The sequence below is a fragment of the Hyperolius riggenbachi genome, chromosome 10 (assembly GCF_040937935.1).
Source record: "Hyperolius riggenbachi isolate aHypRig1 chromosome 10, aHypRig1.pri, whole genome shotgun sequence".
NCBI lineage: Eukaryota > Metazoa > Chordata > Amphibia > Anura > Hyperoliidae > Hyperolius > Hyperolius riggenbachi.
Window position 1 is genome coordinate 257,925,024 of NC_090655.1, and position 20,154 is coordinate 257,945,177.

Sequence of the window (20,154 nt, forward strand, 5' to 3'; positions counted from 1 at the left end):
GCTATGTAAAGCGTTTTTATCTCTTTTTCCTATCGGAGGCCACAGTAAGAACCCCGTGGAGCAAACCGGATCTGGTCAGTGCTGAGGTGTGGAGGTTGCCGGAGAGGCTGAGGGGTGGCCTATACCCCTAAGGCAAAGTCTGGCCCATTCTGGCCATAGAGTCTGGTGAGTCTCTCTAAGCTGGGGGGGATCGTAGCCCTATGATATGCTGATGTTATTGCTGAATGTCAGATCATCAAGTGAGGACATCCACTTATAACAGAGACTGTTTACGAGCGCTAACCTAATACCTTCCTTTTTAGGTAACAATGAGGTGGAGGGATCGGAGTGGGTGAGGGTAAGGAGGGGTGACATTGATGTGAAGGGAGAGGAGGGGGTGAGGGTAAGGTGTGACATTGAGGTGGAGGGATAGTAGTGGAGTTGATGAGGGTAAGGAGGGGCGACATTCACCGTGGAGGGATGGTGGGTAAGGGTAAGGTGTGATGAGTTAGAGTAGAAGTGAACATGCCTCCCAACTTTTTGAGATGAGAAAAAGGGACACTTAAGTCACACCCCTGCCACACCCCTGGCCACGCCCTCACCACACCTCTAGTCATGCATACCATAAAGATTTCACAAGAAACATATGTTTTATAATTCAAACCACACTGGTCCTTTCTATCCTGATTCATTTTCCTTCATAGTAACATTTTAAAATTAGTAATATATGCATTTAAAGGTTGGGAATAAAGTTTAGCGTTAATCAAACACATTTTTAGTAGAGAAATATATATATTTACATAGAAAGAGGGACAAAGTCCTGAAAGAGGGACAAATGAGGGTGACAGAGGGACAGGGCTCCCAAAAAGGGACTGTCCCTCTGAAAAAGGGACAGTTGGGAGCTGAAGAGAGTCAGGGTAAGGCGGGGTGACATTTAGGTGGAGGGATAGGAGAGGAGGGATGGTGGGTAAATAGAGCTGAAGGACCCCAAAATACCAGAAACTTTATGGGGGCTGACTTGTCTTTACTTTCTCTATTCCAAGGAAATTGGATAAGATTGTGCTTCTGCTAAGCTGTTACTGCGGGAGGGGTGCAGTTATCAAATGACCACAAGATGGCAGCGTCGCCCTGCTGAAAACCATGGAGTGCACAGACCGGACCTGAGGGTGCCTTTGACCGGAAGTGCAGAGGAAATCAATTCGAGGTGGACGCAGAGGAGGTGAGGCGATCTTATAAACAAAGAAAGGAACAAAGTAACATGTTTGTGTGACTGTATGCGTTGTATTATGTTCCTGATACTCTCTAGAGAGGGCGGGAGTCTGCCTGCAGCCAGCACAGTCCCCAGGAAGTCAGCAGAGGGAGCTATACTGAGGGGGAGAGCAGCACATATATTGGGATGAGGGAGGAGCACATAGTGGGGGAAGAGTACAGGTAATGGGGTGAGGGAGGGCAGCACATATATTGGGGTGAGGGAGGAGCACATGGAGGGGAGGACTGGTATTGGGGTGAGGGAGGAGCACATGGAGGGGAGGACTGGTATTGGGGTGAGGGAGGAGCACATAGTGGGGGAGGGGACAGGTATTGAGGTGAAGGTGGAGCACATGGGGGGGGGGGGGTCGAGGGGACAGGTATTGGGGTGGTGGAGGGCAGGACATATATTGGGGTGAAGGAGGAGCACATGGGAAGAGAGGAGGATGGGTATTGGGGGGAGAGAGCACATAGTGGGTGAGGGAGGACAGGTATTGGTGTGAGGGAGGAGCACATAGTGGGGAGGGGGGCATGGAAGGGAGGACAGGTGTGGGGAGCAGAGGACATATATTGCGGTAATGGAGGGGGACAGATATTGTGGTAGAGAAGATGCACATGGAGGGGAAGACAGATATTGGAGTGAGGGAGGAGCACATAGTGGGGGAGGATCACACAGTGGGGGAGGGGAGGATCTATATTGAGGTGGGGGAGGGGAAAACAGGTTTTGGGTTAAGGGAGGAACACGTAGTGGGGGGAGACAGACATTGGGGTGGGGGAAGGGTGAACTGATATTGCAGTTGACAAGAAGCACATAGTGGGGGTGGGAGAGGACAGGTATTGGGGTGAGGGAGGAGCACATAGTGGGGAAGCGGAGGACCGGTATTGGGTGAGGGAGGAGCACTCAGTGGGGGAGGGGAGGACAGGCATTGGGGTGGGGGGTTAGCGTAATACTGTCCAATGACATTAGAGCCACGAGGTGGGTAGTCCATGACTTTTTTGGCCAATTTCAAGGTGCGGCCGCAGGACCCACTGTTTCACCATTCCTTTGACTGTTACTTGGTTTCAGGATCATAGGTGTGAGGCCAGGATTCACCTCTGTCACTAACCTAGCCAAATAGTCCCATGCAGCTTCAAAATGGGCCAAAACTGCTTTGGATGCTTCAAGTTGTTCTTCCTTCTGATCATCTTCAAACATTTTGGCACCCACTTTGCTGAAAGCTTGTGGATGTCAAGGATAGTGGTGATAACAAACTCAACACTCTCCCGTGGGATGCCCAGTATCTGAGCTATCGCTTTTACAGAAATATTCACCAGTCCTCAATCAGCTCATAGACAGCATCGCAGATGACAAAGATTGCAGATTACAAAATTTGGGGAAAAAGATGCCCCAGTAGGAATAAAATGGAAAAAAAAAATAACATGAAAAAAGTGGAGCGAGGCTCCCTATGCGTGCGAGTATTTGCAAACCAGCACGGTTATTGGCCTGAGGAAGCGGGTTTAGACCCATGAAACGCGTTACCTGTGATTACAGAGGAGCTGTCAGCCATACTATCTCAGAAAAAAACACATATAAGTATATAAATACTTGCTCTACTTACATAACCTATGTATTGCACTGTCCACGTTATGATTTTAGTGATTTTTTCTACAGTAAAAAAAGAGAAAATGCTTCTTGGCATTTCCCATTTTATTGGCTATGTTGAAGCTAATCCTGATGTCATTTCCTCCCTTACTCTCTCCTCTGGCTGATTTGCCCGCCCTTCACTATAGAAAGTGCATTGTCTCAGCATGAGTAATATTGGCCAATCAGAGAGGAACAGAGGTGTGGGAGGGGAAAGAGGCTTCAGCCAATCAGGCTGCATTAGTTAAGTCTGGCGGGAAGTAGAGAAGCAAAAAAAAAAAAAAACCCAGCATGCCCTGCAACTTTCTTTTTGTGTACCAAATTTTGTGTGTACCAAATAAGAGTCAAGTAAACTGGGGAATGATCATTCATCAACAAGAAAAGTAATAGTGGTTTTAACTTTTGGATTGCCTGTTTAGCATCCTTACTACTTATTTACCAGATAAAAATAAAGTATTGATTTTTTTATTTTATTCCTGATAGTTAAACTTTAATAATCATTTCTTTGTTCACACAAACATCTCTTCATTGAGGTAAGCCACCTCACTTTTTTCATTTTATTTATCCAATTTTATTCCTACTGGGGCGCCTCTTGTCCCAAATTTGTGCTCCATTACCCCCCAACGTATCCCGTTGGAAGGGTCTAGACCAGGCATGGGCAAACTTGGCCCTCCAGCTGTTAAGGAACTACAAGTCCCACAATGCATTGCAGGAGTCTGACAGCCACAGTCATGACTCATAAAGGCAAATGCATTGCGGGACTTGTAGTTCCGTAACAGCTGGAGGGCCGAGTTTGTCCATGCCTGGTCTAGACAGACCACACGTGTCTACCATAGTGATGACCTGTCACTTACCAAGGAGAGCCAACCACATCCAGGTCCGGTTGGGCCACCCCGAGTGGAGTCTGGTTCATTGTCTCCACCTGCTTCCTGTGGTCGGTTGCCCCTCTGCAACCCGCTTCTGTGAGTAGTATTTATACTTCATTCATTGACACGATTGAGACAGACAGACTTTTTCTTCAGGGTGTCAAGACACCCCCAGCAGTGTAAGCATCACAGATTGGCAGGTCAGTTGAGACAGGTGGGCACCTGCTGCAGGGCTTATAATCAGTGATGAAATACCCAGTTCTAAAATGAGCTATGCTCACTCCCTCTTGATTGGCTGGCTGCAGGCTGTCTGGCCTAGTGCACACCGGAGCGGTTCGGCAGCGTTTTGCGATCCGCTTGCGGCTGCGGATACGCTTGGTCAATGTATTTCAATGGGCTGGTACACACCAGAGCGGGAGGCGTTTTGCAGAAACGCATACTCCCGGGGTGAGGCATTTTTTGGATTGCGGATACGTTTCTGCCTCAATGTTAAGTATTGGAAAAACACAAACCGCTCTGAAAAACGCCTGTTCAGATCGGTTTTGCCGACTCTACTACACCAAAACCGCTTCACAAAACCGCAAAACACTAGCTGAGACGCTACAGAAAAAGAAGAAAAAGCGTTTCAAAACCTGCTAGCATTTTGCGGATCTGCTAGCAGTTTTTGGTGTGCACCAGGCCTAAGTCCAGATAAAATGTCAGATTGCTGGCTGGGAGTGAGCATTTGCTTCTCGTGTGTTTTGCATTTATATAGAGGCAGTATGTGTGAATCCACTGGTGGTGGGAGTACAGGGGCTCACCTGCGCTTCCCCCTCTTGGTGTCGCATGTGGGTGTTGGGGTCTGTGGAAGTCACTTACTTACCAATACACCAAGATTTCAAAAATAAGTCAGGAGATGAAAAGAAAAACAACTTAAGGCTTTATTCAAAAATGGCACATGTATAAATGAGGGAAACCCAGTTAAGCCTAACAAAAGGGTCAAGGCAGTTTAAGGTTTCTGGTTCAACTTCCGCTGTGCACCAGTTCTTATACTCCAAATTACGTGGTCATGATGTAATTTACTTGTCCAATAATAATGTGTGTCTTCGAGGGTCTTCTTCTTTCACTCTAAGAGGGTGGAGAATTCTCACAGCCTTGCACCCGGTCTGGACTACAGCACACAATCTCTCCTGCATCCTGTTCCCATAGTTATTTTCAAGGTCTTTAGTAGTGTGTCTTGAAACATCTCCCGATGGGAAGTAGCAGTATCAGGCACGCCATATCAGTTTAGAAATTCCTGAGGAGACAAAAAAACTCACACAGTACCAGGTCTTAGCTAGAGCATGTCTGTAATGAAAGAATCTAAAACTAACTTTAAAGGGTAACTCTATTCATCTGAATCATCTGTGTTACATTAGCCTTATTAAACATTGGTGTCACCTTATATCTATTAAGTGCATATATATGAAACTTGGATTAACATACAGCTATGACATTAACAGGTCCCACGTGCACCAGTGTTTGTGTTTTGAATTGAGCTGGCCAGGTTGTGACAGTGCTGTAGGAAGGGACACTTGTCAACGTCATGGCTGCCTGTGACTCCACCAGTGTGAAACTTGCTTGTGCCTCATCACAGCTTCTCACTGACATTTACACAGTTACATACTAGGATGTTAGGCCCCCATGTCCCCAAACTCAGTTTTCTATTTTTCATCTGTAAGGGAGCAAAGCCAGGAACTCCTCAGCCTCCCCTCGTAATTGTGAACATTAGCTGCAGCCACTATGGTCACACTTAGTAGGCCACACTGGAGCATTAGGGAGTTTTGCACAATGACTCCTTACTGAATAGGTTCTGGCTTCAGCTAGGATTCAAACCCTGGTCTCTTACTTTACATCTCTCCAATACTTCCCCCTGCAAATACTGGAGGAGGAGGTATTGGAATGATATAGAACACGAGGTGGAGCGCATCAGCTATAGTGGCTACGGTGGTAAATTAACCTCCCTCCCAGGGAGCTCCGTTTTGCCGAAATTCTTATTTCAAGTAGATGACCTCTGCGGAGCTCATCAGGGCTGTGGAGTCAGAGCAATTTTGGGTACCTGGAGTTGGAGTCAGACGGTGGTTTCTTAAAGGATACCCGAACTGACATGTGACATGATGAGATAGACATGTGTATGTACAGTGCCTAGCACACAAATAACTATGCTACGTTCCTTTTTTCTTTCTCTGCCTGAAAGAGTTAAATATCAGGTATGTAAGTGGCTGACTCAGTCCTGACTCAGACAGGAAGTGACTACAGTGTTACCCTCACTGATAAGAAATTCCCCTTTTTATCTCTTTCTTGCTCTCAGAAGCCATTTTCTGCTAGGAAAGTGTTTTATAGTTGGAATTTCTTTTTAGTGAGGGTCACACTGTAGTCACTTCCTGTCTGAGTCAGGGCTGAGTCAGCCACTTACATACCTGATATTTAACTCTTTAAGGCAGAGAAAGAAAAAAAGGAACACAGCATAGTTATTTGTGTGCTAGGCACTGTACATACACATGTCTATCTCATCATGTCACATGTCAGTTCGGGTATCCTTTGAACTGAGGAGTCGGATGATTTTTGTAGTGAGTCCACAGCCCAGGAGCTCATGCCTTGCCCTTAACCAATATCCTATCCTTTCACTGTTCCTTGGCAGCGCAGACCCCATTCAAAGTGTAGAAATAATGTTTGGTGAGTTGGTAAACTCTGGGCACGTGTTAGATAACGTCCTCATACAGTGGAGGAAATAATTATTTGACCCCTCACTGATTTTGTAAGTTTGTCCAATGACAAAGAAATGAAGTCTCAGAACAGTATCATTTCAATGGTAGGTTTATTTTAACAGTGGCAGATAGCACATCAAAAGGAAAATCGAAAAAATAACCTTAAATAAAAGATAGCAACTGATTTGCATTTCATTGAGTGAAATAAGTTTTTGAACCCCTACCTACCATTAAGAGTTCTGGCTCCCACAGAGTGGTTAGACCCTTCTACTCAATTAGTCACCCTCATTAAGGACACCTGTCTTAACTAGTCACCTGTATAAAAGACACCTGTCCACAGAATCAGTCAATCAAGCAGACTCCAAACTCTCCAACATGGGAAAGACCAAAGAGCTGTCCAAGGATGTCAGAGACAAAATTGTAGACCTGCACAAGGCTGGAATGGGCTACAAAACCATTAGCAAGAAGCTGGGAGAAAAGGTGACAACTGTTGGTGCGATAGTTCGAAAATGGAAGGAGCACAAAATGACCATCAATCGACCTCGCTCTGGGGCTCCACGCAAGATCTCACCTCGTGGGGTGTCAATGGTTCTGAGAAAGGTGAAAAAGCATCCTAGAACTACACGGGAGGAGTTAGTGAATGACCTCAAATTAGCAGGGACCACAGTCACCAAGAAAACCATTGGAAACACATTACACCGCAATGGATTAAAATCCTGCAGGGCTCGCAAGGTCCCCCTGCTCAAGAAGGCACATGTGCAGGCCCGTCTGAAGTTTGCCAATGAACACCTGAATGATTCTGTGAGTGACGGGGAGAAGGTGATGTGGTCTGATGAGACCAAAATAGAGCTCTTTGGCATTAACTCAACTCGCTGTGTTTGGAGGAAGAAAAATGCTGCCTATGACCCCCAAAACACCGTCCCCACCGTCAAGCATGGGGGTGGGAACATTTTGCTTTGGGGGTGTTTTTCTGCTAAGGGCACAGGACAACTTGATCGCATTAACGGGAAAATGGACGGAGCCATGTATCGTGAAATCCTGAACGACAACCTCCTTCCCTCTGCCAGGAAACTGAAAATGGGTCGTGGATGGGTGTTCCAGCACGACAATGACCCAAAACATACAGCAAAGGCAACAAAGGAGTGGCTCAAGAAGAAGCACATTAAGGTCATGGAGTGGCCTAGTCAGTCTCCGGACCTTAATCCAATAGAAAACCTATGGAGGGAGCTCAAGCTCAGAGTTGCACAGAGACAGCCTCGAAACCTTAGGGATTTAGAGATGATCTGCAAAGAGGAGTGGACCAACATTCCTCCTAAAATGTGTGCAAACTTGGTCATCAATTACAAGAAACGTTTGACCTCTGTGCTTGCAAACAAGGGTTTTTCCACTAAGTATTAAGTCTTTTATTGTTAGAGGGTTCAAAAACTTATTTCACTCAATGAAATGCATATCAGTTGCTATCTTTTATTTAAGGTTATTTTTTCGATTTTCCTTTTGATGTGCTATCTGCCACTGTTAAAATAAACCTACCATTGAAATGATACTGTTCTGAGACTTTTCATTTCTTTGTCATTGGACAAACTTACAAAATCAGTGAGGGGTCAAATAATTATTTCCTCCACTGTATGTGCGAGACTTTGAGACCAAAATGCCAACTATGACTATTGATGCATTGTGATTGGCTGCAGAATGAGTACACACCAGGAAATAATGCAGGAAGGTGGTGATTGGGTGAGACTTTGTGTGTATGTGGTTTAAAATGGACCTGAACTCTTGCACAGGACAGAAGGAAAACCTATAGAAATACTAAATATGTATTTAGAGAGTTTAGCCTGTCTAATAACCCCCATCATCTGTGATTAATCACAAGTTGTAATTTGATCTCTCAGCTGTGTCTGCTCAGGAATCTTCTCTGCCTGGGCAGAGAGATAATTGGTAAACTCAGATATTTGCAGTGTTTGTACCTGCTGCTTTCATTGAAGCAGACATATTGCTGATATATTGCAGGATTTGTATTGGCTATAACAAAGAAATGTTGGCACTAGTCTACTTTAGGGGACCCAGCAGGAAACCTCATAGGGAATAGTCCTCCAATCACCGCAGCCTCAGCAGCACACATTTTTTTGATTGGCCGAATAGTGTGGGCGTGGTTTACTATAACCAATCTGAAACCTAGCAGCTCGAGAGGGGGCAGTCCACCCAATCACATTAGCAGAATTTCCCTATGAGGTTTCCTGCTGGGTCCCCTAAAGTAGACTAGCGGCAAAATGTTTTCTTTAAAGTTTATAATGCTGTTGCGTATCTTTTAGAGCAGAGAGGAAGTTTGGAGTTCAGGTCCCCTTTAACCAAAATAAAGGCATGCTGCTCGGTTAATATGGCAACTATGCATAAATTAGAATGTGGGCGTGAGCTGGGGTTGGCCAACAAAATTATGCCTCAATTACGGTATGTCAGAACTTTTTTTTTTTTTTCTGCCGTTGTAAGTCTGTGGGTGGGTGTAACTTTCTAGGGGAGTGAACCATGGGGAAGGTGGGTGTGTCAGTGACCTCCTAAGCAGTTGTCCTCCAACTCTACAGCACAATATCACCACACAGCGCCCCCTATCTGACACATATATCTTTGCCCTTTGGCTGTCCCTCGGTCAGGTCTGTTGTGTATTTAAATCTGTATGAATACTTTTAATATTTACCTACAGCAAGTATTTCTTCTTTCTGTGTAACCAATATACTATTGTATTGCTTGTTTTGAAGCGTGGCTGGTTTACCTAGTATTACTTTGACCATTCCAGCATATCCAGAGGTTGGAAAATCTCTTTTGTTTATTAACTTGTTGTGGTTCTCTGTTACTGGAGGTGGAACCCATAAATATGTCTGCGCTGAATGGCATCTGTATTTCCGTTTTGTATAGTCAGAAGTAATGCAAATAGCAATTATTTTAGCTTTCTTAAATATTTCTTCATATTTATCCAGACCAGAATATTTCCATTGTATTTCTTTCCAGTATAGACCACATGTCCACGCCAATGAACACTAATGCAACTAAGAAGATAAGTAGAGATGTCAGCATCTGTAAGGAGGAGCAGCAGAATATAGAAGGACACAAGGACCTCTACAAGGGCAACATGATGGAGAATCAGCCGCCCCTCACATCACCGGGTAAGAGGAGACTTTCATTGCATTCATTCATTGCTAGACCCCCCCCCCCCCCCCCATCATCTGATAAACACAGAGACAATGTATTCTGCCATTGTGTTTCCTACAGATATATCCAGTAACAGAAAGCCACCAGTGATATGTACAGGTTCTCTTTATTCCCAGGATTGTCCACCTAGATTCCCCCATCCTACCTAATAAAACCTAAGTGTCGCTGCGTCCAGCAGCTGTCCCTGTGTCCCAGGTTTTTTGTTACTGCGCATGTGCAGGCTTTTTTACTAGTTATGCGATAAACACATAGAGACAATGTATTCAGTCAGTGTGTGTGTGTGTGTGTTTACTACAGATAGATCCAGTAATAGAAACCCGCCAGAGATGTACAGGTTCTCTTTATTCTCAGGATTGTTCACCTATCATTTGATAAATACATAGAAACAAGGTATTCAGTCAGGCCTAGTTCACACTACAAATCACAAGTGCTAAGTGCTTTTTGTGAGTGATTTTGTTCCTGGTTTTAACCTCCCTGGCGTTCTGGACGAGCTAGGCTCGTCCAGAGACGCCGGAGGTGACCGCTCAGGCCCCGCTGGGCCGATTTGAATAATTTTTTTTTTTAAACGCAGCAAGCACTTTGCTTGCTGCGTGCCTTACCCGATAGCCGCCGCCGCTACCCGCTGCAACACAGCGCCCCCCCAGCCGAGACCCTGTGCGCTGCCTGGCCAATCAGTGCCAGGCAGCGCTGAGGCTTGGATCGGGTCTCCTTGTGACGTCACGACGTCGATGACGTCACGATGTGTGTCGCCATGGCGACGGGGGGAAGCCCTCCAGGAAATCACGTTCAGAACGGGATTTCCAGACGGGCCATTGCGCTGGCGGCGATCGAAGGGGTGGGAGGGATGCCGCAGGAAGGGGGGAATCATGTACCTAGTGCTAGGCTAGCTACATGGAAAATTAAAAAAAATGTGCAAAAAACGTCCGCGGAAATCAGAACGCCAGGAAGGTTAATAGAGCGATTTTCGGGTTTTTTTTGCACGCACTTTGTCGGCACACACAACAAAAATGCATACAAAACAGGTAGTGCACTCTGTCAAAATACATAAAATAACCAAAGAGCTGCTACCTGTGCATGTGACACAAAAATATTTCTAATGAACATAGTAAGGATAGTGCACAAGGGAACATTGGCATTTCAATAATTATTATTAAATTGTTCACGTTGTGCTGGATGATGATATGAGGGGATATTTAATTATTGAAGTGCCAATGTTCCCTTGTGCACTAACCTTACTATGCTCATTAGAAATATTTTTGTGTCACATGCACAGGTAGCAGCTCTTTGGTTATTTTTATGTATTTTGGTGTACCTAAGCAGCTCCTCTTAAGTTACAGGATACCCGAAGTGACATGATGAGATAGACATGTGTATGTACAGTGCCTAGCACACAAATAGCTAGGCTGTGTTCCTTTTTTTTTTTTTTTTCTTTCTCTACCTGAAAGCGTTAAATATCAGGTATGTAAGTGGCTGACTCAGTCCTGACTCAGACATGAAGTGACTACAGTGTGACCCTCACTGATAAGAAATTCCAACTATAACACACTTTCCTAGCAGAAAATGGCTTCTGAGAGCAGGAAAGAGATAAAAAGGATCAATAGCTCATAGATTTTAGCTCTGACATACTTCAATGAATGTGTCATTGAGCAAAAACAATAAAACTGTTAACTTAAAAAGTAGATTTAAACATAAAATAAAACTGTTTAATATCTTAAAAAGTCAATTTTCGGAGACGGTACAGAGATACAATTGTTTATTTCATTCGTTTATTTTCGCCTCGGGTGTCCTTTAAGGGTTGTGCAATGTGATATTGAAGTGGGCACCCACTTGTTTTTGGTATTTGAATGTTAGTGCACACTTTGACCCAGAACTGAATGTCTTTTAACCTCCTTAGTGGTAACCCCGAGTCAGGCTCAGGGCTGGAAATCCGCAGCTCAGAGTGGTAACCCTGAGACTGACTGATAGCCGCCGTGAGGTTATTGCTGAGCAATGGTGCGCAGCGAGCGTTTCAACTCCCCTCCCCGGGGATCCAGACACCAGCAGCCATTCTTCTTCTTGTCCTCAGAGGTTCTGGATACATAGTTACATAGTTACATAGTTACATAGTTACATAGTTACATAGTTACTTTGGTTGAAAAAAGACATACGTCCATCGAGTTCAACCAGTACAAAGTACAACTCCAGCCTGCTCCCTCACATATCCCTGTTGATCCAGAGGAAGGCGAAAAAACCCTTACAAGGTAAAAATTCCTTCCCGACTCCAGATGGCAATCAGATAAAATCCCTGGATCAACATCATTGGCATTACCTAGTAATTGTAGCCATGGATGTCATTCAACGCAAGGAAAGCATCTAAGCCCCCTTTAAATGCAGGTATAGAGTTTGCCATAACGACTTCCTGTGGCAATGCATTCCACATCTTAATCACTCTTACTGTAAAGAACCCTTTCCTAAATAAATGGCTAAAACGTTTTTCCTCCATGCGCAGATCATGTCCTCTAGTCCTTTGAGAAGGCCTAGGGACAAAAAGCTCATCCGCCAAGCTATTATATTGCCCTCTGATGTATTTATACATGTTAATTAGATCTCCTCTAAGGCGTCTTTTCTCTAGACTAAATAAACCCAGTTTATCTAACCTTTCTTGGTAAGTGAGACCTTCCATCCCACGTATCAATTTTGTTGCTCGTCTCTGCACCTGCTCTAGAACTGCAATATCTTTTTTGTAATGTGGTGCCCAGAACTGAATTCCATATTCCAGATGTGGCCTTACTAGAGAGTTAAACAGGGGCAATATTATGCTAGCATCTCGAGTTTTTATTTCCCTTTTAATGCATCCCAAAATTTTGTTAGCTTTAGCTGCAGCGGCTTGGCATTGAGTACGATTATTTAACTTGTTGTCGATGAGTACTCCTAAGTCCTTCTCCAAGTTTGATGTCCCCAACTGTATCCCATTTATTTTGTATGGTGTTAGACCATTGGTACGACCAAAATGCATGACTTTACATTTGTCAACATTGAATTTCATCTGCCATGTATGTGCCCATATAGCCATCCTATCCAGATCCTGTTGCAATATAACACTATCTTCCTTAGAGTTGATGATTCTGCACAATTTTGTATCATCTGCAAAAATAGCAACATTGCTCACTACTGTATCCACTAGGTCATTAATAAATAAATTGAAGAGCACTGGACCCAGTACAGACCCCTGTGGGACCCCACTGCTAACAGTCTCCCATTTTGAGTATGATCCATTGACCACAACTCTTTGTTTTCTGTCCATTAGCCAGTTCCCTATCCAAGCACACAGACTCTTCCCCAGTCCTTGCATCCTCAACTTTTGCACCAGACTTTTGTGGGGAACAGTGTCGAAGGCCTTAGCAAAGTCTAAGTATATCACATCTACAGCATTCCCAATATCCATATTAGCATTCACTACCTCATAAAAGCTGAGCATGTTAGTCAAACAGGACCTGTCTTTAGTAAACCCATGTTGATGCTGAGAAATAAGATTATTTTCTACTATGAAGTCATGTATAGTATCTCTTAGTAACCCCTCAAATAGTTTGCATACAACTGATGTTAAGCTTACAGGTCTATAATTTCCTGGATCTGATTTTTTGCCCTTCTTAAATAATGGGAAAACGTGGGCTGTACGCCAATCCACTGGGACTCTGCCAGTTGCAAGAGAGTCACAAAAGATACCTCTGGTGAGATCCCAAAGCAAGCAAATTTTCTCTAAGATTGCTCACAAAATTGCTGCTCAAGGTACTTTTTAAACGACTTTGTGGAAAAAAATGTCCCTGTACCTTGCATTGAGGGTTATCGCCCAATAAATGGTGCAGGACCCACATTTGGGATTCGAAAAAAATAAATAAATTGGGTTTCATTATACAAGCAGTTTTACGGTGCTTTTAGAAATGCTAGATATTGGGGGAAAAAAAAAACAAGAAAATGATCATAGTGCAAACCAGCCCTTGTGTGTGTTTCCTTCAGATGGATCCAGAAACTCACCAGAGAGAAGTACAGGTCCTCTTTATTCCCTGAAATGTCCACAAGAAGATCACACCATTTCCCTTGATGATCAGGTAGGTGGGGCAGAAGGTCCCCAGAGACTCCAAACTGTGTGTCTGTGAAATATCCATGGTGACGTGATGCGATAAACGTGTGTGTGTGTGTGTGTGTGTGTGTGTGTGTGTGTGTGTATAGTACCAAACATATCAATGACTTGGGTTTTCTTTTGTTTTTGTTTTTTTTACTTTTTCTGCCTTAAAGAGTTAACCTTTAAGCATGCAAGTGACAGTTTCTCTTTTCAGGTCAGTAGTTCATATATTGTAGCTCTGGGAAACTTAATAGACTCGCTTAATAGACTACCATTGAGCAGAGGCCATAAAAATGTAACCACTTCATGACAAAGGACGTGTGTATATATATGTCCATTGTATTTGTGGCCAATGCACCACCAGTTTGTTACTAAATGTGGCATATGTGGTATTGTTTTAACCATGACGAGTTGTAGAATACATTTTGGTGTGTCTTGCAGTTTGGACCCCCATCACCTAAAAAATAGGTAGGGACAAACTCATTCAAAACATAAGAATTAATTTTCAAAATTATGATCAAATTTGGGAAAATTGTAAGAAAACTACAAGAGACATATGTGGTAACATTTTAACTGTGATTAGTAGAATACAGTTTAGACAGTTTTAGGGTTTAGGCCCATGTCTTGTGTATTCTTTTTAGTCACAAACTGAATCAAAAGCAATTACATTTTTGCATATTAGGTACCAAAATAAAAGACTTGTAAAATGATTACAAAGTTACAGAATGTAAAAGAAAAAAATATTGTTACCTTAGGAACATGGCTTTTTAAATATGCATGCCATGAGGGTATATTACTATTATCTTTGCAAATAAGGTCTTGCAATCATCGATAGTGTATAATGAGAAAGGAAACATATAAAAGAACAGAAAAAGACACCTTTCTTTCCAAATACAATAATGTCACCATACATTCTGCTAGGAACAAAAGCTAAATGTTTTAATTGCCAACATGAATAAGCAAATAAAATTTGTGAGTTTAACTTATAGTTGGCACTGTTTATTGTAAAACTATACTGAATGTAAATATAAAAATAGTGTTTTTGTTTTCTATTTTTTCCATTATTTTCCCTTTAGAATGCATAGAAAATAAGGTAATTACTAAAAAAAATTATCACATGCTAAAAGCCTAATTTGTCCTGAAAAAAACAATATATAGATCATTTAGGTGTGATAAGTAGTAATAAAGTTATAGGTGAATGAATGGGAGCAGCGCTGATATGTGAAAGTTGCTCTCGTCCTGAAGTGGTTAAATATACTTTTGAAGTGTAAGTTAATCATAAAGTAAAACCATTTTTTTAGTAGGAGGATTGATACAATTGTTTATCATCGGTTTATTTTCATCTCAGGTTTAGTTTAATAAAATAATGTTTATATGTAAGATTCATCATTTTGCCTCCTTTTTATAAATTCAGGGTGAGGATGTAAAAGTTGAACAGACATCTGAGAGGAGAGATCAGCAGTCTACAGAGCAGGGTGGCACCATGAAGAAAATTAAAGAGGAAGCAGAGGAGATGTATGTGAGGAATGATCAGCAGTCTGCAGAGGAGGGTGACACCATCAAGGCAATTAAAAAGGAAGAAAAAGAGACGTATGTGAGGGGTGATCAGCAGTCTATGGAGGAGGGTGACATGATGAGGACAAATAAAGAAGAAGATACATATGTGAGGAGTGATCAGCCATTTGTGGAGGGGGGTGACATGATGAGGACAGTTAAAAAAGAAGAGGAGGTGTATGTGAGAAGTGATCAGCAGCCTATGGAGGAGGATGGCCTGTTGAGGATCATTAAAGAGGAAGAAGAGGAGTCCTATGGGGACCAGTCTATGGAGGAGGGTGACATCATCAAATTTATTATAGAGGAAGATAATTTTGCTAATACAAGGTCACGTAAGTATAAACTCCTAAAAGGCATATTTGACTTTACACAAGTTGGTCACAGTAACGGTAACTTCAGCTTCTCTCACACTTAAAATGTATTTTGAATGCATTTTTGGCATGCCAGTTATCCAGTGTGCACTGTATATGCTATAATGCGACTGCATACATTTTAACAGATAGGAAAACATTCCCACTCCAGTGTTCTCCCCAGGCTCTTTGTTTTTGTGATAACATCAACAACAACAAATAACATTTGTAAAGCGCTTTTCTCCCGTGGGACTCAAAGCGCATAACCCGGCTGTCATCGGCTCTCCACCTCCTCTGCTATAAGCAGAGTTGTGCAGAGAAGCGACGGCCCTGCATTCTCTCACCTCACCCCACCCGGCTACTTTTTCATTCCACCTGGCTACTTTTTCGGGCTACCCGGCTGGTAAAAAAATTCTGGGGAGAACACTGCACTCTCTGTGCAACTTGGTGCACTGTACAGACTGACCACAGTAGGGATGACTCAGTGTTACTGCCCTGTAAGAAGCTTATAATGGTCACTGTGCATTACTGTACACAGATTGGTCACAGTAGGGGGTGACTTAGTGTTACTGGCCTGTAATAAGCTGATAATGGTCACTGTACATTACTGTACACAGATTGGTCACAGTAGGGGGTGACTTAGTGTTACCGGCCTGTAATCAGCTGATAATGGTCACTGTACATTACTGTACACAGATTGGTCACAGTAGGGGTGACCTAGGTTGCCGGCCTGTAATCAGCTGATAATGGTCACTGTACATTACTGTACACAGAGTGGTCACAGTAGGGGGTGACTAAAGGCCCATACACACGTCGGATTTTTGCGAACGACCCGTCGTTTGAACGTTCCGTCGTTCAGTCGTTCGCACGTCAAATCCGACGTGTGTACAGACTATCGTTCGCGTGATAAGACTGGTTTCCAACCAGTCTTATCATGCGAACGATAGTCCGTACACACGTCTGATTCCGCGTGCGAACGACTGAACGACGGAACGTTCAAACGACCCGTCGTTCAGAAAAATCCGACGTGTGTATGGGCCTTTAGTGTTACCGGCCTGTAATAAGCTGATAATGGTCACTGTACATTACTGTACACAGATTGGTCACAGTAGGGGTGACTTAGTGTTACCGGCCTGTAATAAGCTGATAATGGTCACTGTACACAGACTGGTCATAATAGGGTGACTTAAGGTGCAATACATTAGTCAATTTAGCGATAATTTTATTGGATTGGAGGAGAATTTATACAGCAACATGGCTACCCAATCGATCTTTAGATATGATCTCTGGCTGAAATTAGATGGAAGAATCGATCTTGCATGCTGGAAATCTGTTGCAAAGGCTCATTTCAGGTGCACGGCAGTAGCAGCTTGCTGTACTTCTATCTAGTGTATGTGTCATGCCCCCCCCCCCCCCCCACTCCACTCCACTCCACTCCACTCCACTCCATATGCCAGTGCGCAGAGTTGCACAGTTCATCTGTCACTCTAGCATGAATCCTTGTTCCCAGTGTCACATCTCCGGGAACGCCTGTATCACATGACACCAGCACATGTGACCCCCACTGCATTTCACTGTAACCACTTATATAGGTAGGAAAAAAACGTTTTGTAAAAAATACCTTTTAATGGCTAACTGATAGAGTTAAATGATGCAAGCTTTCTGGGATCTAGTCCCCTTCTTCAGGCATATTTCCAGATGTTAGCTGAAGTAAAACACTGATGCAGATAAATAGTGACTATTTACTGGAATCAGTGTTTTACTACAGCTATCGTCTGGAAATATGCCTGAAGAAGGGGACTGGATCCCAGAAAGCTTGCATTATTTAACTCTATCAGTTAGCCATTAAAAGGTATTTGTTACCAACGTTTTTTCTACCTATATAATTTGTTTGGCTAACACGGTACAGAAACTTTTTTGCTACTGTAACCATTTGTGATTAGAGGTGTGGTTTTATAAGGTACAATGCCTCGTTCTTCTTGCTGCTGCCTGTAGCGACGTCACTACATGCGTCAGTGTCACATGGTAACAGGGCTGTGGAGTCTGTAAAAAAATCATCCGACTCCTCAGTTTATAAAACCACCGACTCCAACTCACATGCTACAGGCACTTGTGAAACCGGAGGAGGTCAGGATTCATGCTGGTGACACTGGAGGAGGTTTCAACCCTGTATATGGGGGGCAGGGAGTGTTAGCAGTGATGCCAGGACGATTTCCAATAGATCTCATGCTAAAATCTATTGTGTGCAGTGCGGGGCAATAGATTCCCCTCTGATCATATCTAATCACAGAGAGATCTGGCTGATGGTTGATCTGGTGACAGGTGGAGTAATGTATGGCCACCTTTAGTGTTACTGTGACAAGCTGATTATGGTCACTGTAGGGGTGACTTGGTGTGGCAGGCTGTGGGAAGCTAAGTCTAGTCCACCCCCTTAAGGCTGCCATACACTATTCGACTGCCACCAGATCGACCAATAGATAGATCCCTCTCTGATCCTAATCTGATCACAGAGGGATCTATTGGCTGCCCATACACTGCACCCAGATTTTTAATCGATTTCCGCATGAAATGTATTCACAACCTGTGGAGCTGCCACCTGCTCATTGCCCCCATTTGGTCTCCCTTGGCCAGCAGCAATATTACCTGTCCGCCGGCGCGAGTCTCCAGGTCTGTGCAGTCCCTTTCTTCGGCTGGTCTTCTTCTCCGTGCCCTCTACTGTTTGAACTTTCCCTTCTCACAGGACGGGACAGGAAGTGAAGAGGAGACTGAGAAGACCAGCCGGAGAAAGGGACAGCACAGACCCGAGGACTCACGCCAGCGGGACAGGTGAGATTATTGCTGCGTCGGTCATCGCCGAATCGAACACCTCTAACGACAACCTCCCGACCCGCCGACGATATAGCAAATTTTTCAACCTGGACAGATCGACTGAATCGATTTTTGGATGGAATTTGGTCGATCGGTCAACATTTGCATTAACTATTTCACCGTGATCGAATCTGCTGTATATTGGCGGGAAATTGTGTATGGGTACCTTTAGGCTAATCCTCATTTTTGTGCTGCTCTGCATAGTCAACTGCAGTCTAGTCCAGCCTTCATCTTTCAGGTCTCTTCGTTCCCCTCCCCCCGCTGTCCACATTTCCAGTAGGGGCGCCAAAAGTATAAAATTAGATTAAATGAGCTTAAAAAACAACTCAAATGGCAAAAATGGAGGAAGTGGTGGTCTCACCTCCCTCAAGCAGACACAACGACTGCGATTCAGACAGTCAAACACATTTATTAGAAACTCCCCCAAAAATTTTGCAACGCGTTTTGCAGGCTCAATCCCGCTTCATCAGGCAATACAGGGAGGAGTATCAAGCGATCTGCACAAGGTTTCAAGTTAAGCACCTCAGAGGTACCTCGCTCTTGGCGCCTCTGTTCATTGTATACAATTTCGAGTCCACCCTTGGTGGAGGGTTGCTACCCTTTTGTCCTGTCTACAGAGAGCGACTTCTTAATCCTGAGTGGGGTCAGGAAATCTCCCCACCTGCCTTTACAGTGGTTGCCTGCTGGTGACCCTGACTTGCGAGTATCTAGCATTACGAATTTATTGCCACCTTATCCAGTACGTATTACACTATTGATGGCTCTTGGTGTTCCCTGTTCTTACATTTCCAGTAGGAGCTGCTGTTATTGGCAGTGGGATTCTCTGTTGGACATAAGGAATGGAGGGAGATATCAGTGAACTGTATAGTATAATTGGTTCTCTCCTCAGAAGCCTCTCACAGGAAGTGATGATGTTTCTTTATACTTCTCTTTTATCCCCAGACCGTAGAGTGGATGATGCCGTCAAAAGAAATTCTTCTGAAGGAGGCTCCGGTATCCCCCATCCCTCTAACCGTGAGGTTCCTAGCATCGAATCACAGCAAGAGAAAGGATTCGCCTGTGAAGAGTGTGGGAAATGTTTTGCAAAGAAATCACAGCTTACCATGCATAAGAGATCTCACACAGGGGAGAAGCCGTATTCCTGTACCGAGTGTGGGAAATGTTTTGGGCGTAGATCTCATCTTGTTGTTCACAAGAGATCTCACACAGATGAGAAGCCCTTTTCATGTCTGCTGTGTGGGAAATCTTTTGTATGTAAATCCCAGCTTGTTGTTCACGAGAGATTCCACACAGGGGAAAAGCCATATGCATGTCCTGAGTGTGGGAAATGTTTTGTTCGTAAATCAGACCTTGCGAGGCATAATATATCCCATAAAGGGGAAAGGTCATTTTTATGTCACGAGTGTGGGAAATCTTTTGTTCATAAATCACAGCTGGCTTTACATGAGAAAATCCACACAGGTTTGAAGCCCTATTCTTGTCCTGATTGTGGGAAATGCTATGGACGGGTGTCACAGCTGCTTGTGCACCGACGAATGCATGGGGCTGAGGGGTCACGTGATTGTCCCGAGTGTGGGAAATGTTTCAAGCACAATTCAGAACTTGTTTTGCATCAAAGAATTCACACAGGCGAGAAGCC

At 43.8% G+C, this 20,154-nt stretch overlaps 1 protein-coding gene across 1 annotated transcript in view; it reads left to right on the forward strand.

The window, feature by feature from the left end:
• Positions 1-1,163: 1,163 nt before the first annotated feature.
• LOC137537126 (zinc finger protein 436-like) overlaps positions 1,164-20,154 on the forward strand; it is a 24,767-nt gene continuing 5,776 nt past the window's right edge. Inside the window, exons 1-5 of the mRNA XM_068259258.1 lie at positions 1,164-1,198; positions 9,441-9,595; positions 13,638-13,729; positions 15,158-15,629; positions 19,458-20,151. Coding sequence (XP_068115359.1) covers positions 9,451-9,595; positions 13,638-13,729; positions 15,158-15,629; positions 19,458-20,151 — 1,403 coding nt within the window. The 5' untranslated portion in view covers positions 1,164-1,198; positions 9,441-9,450. The remainder of the gene's footprint in view (positions 1,199-9,440; positions 9,596-13,637; positions 13,730-15,157; positions 15,630-19,457; positions 20,152-20,154) is intronic.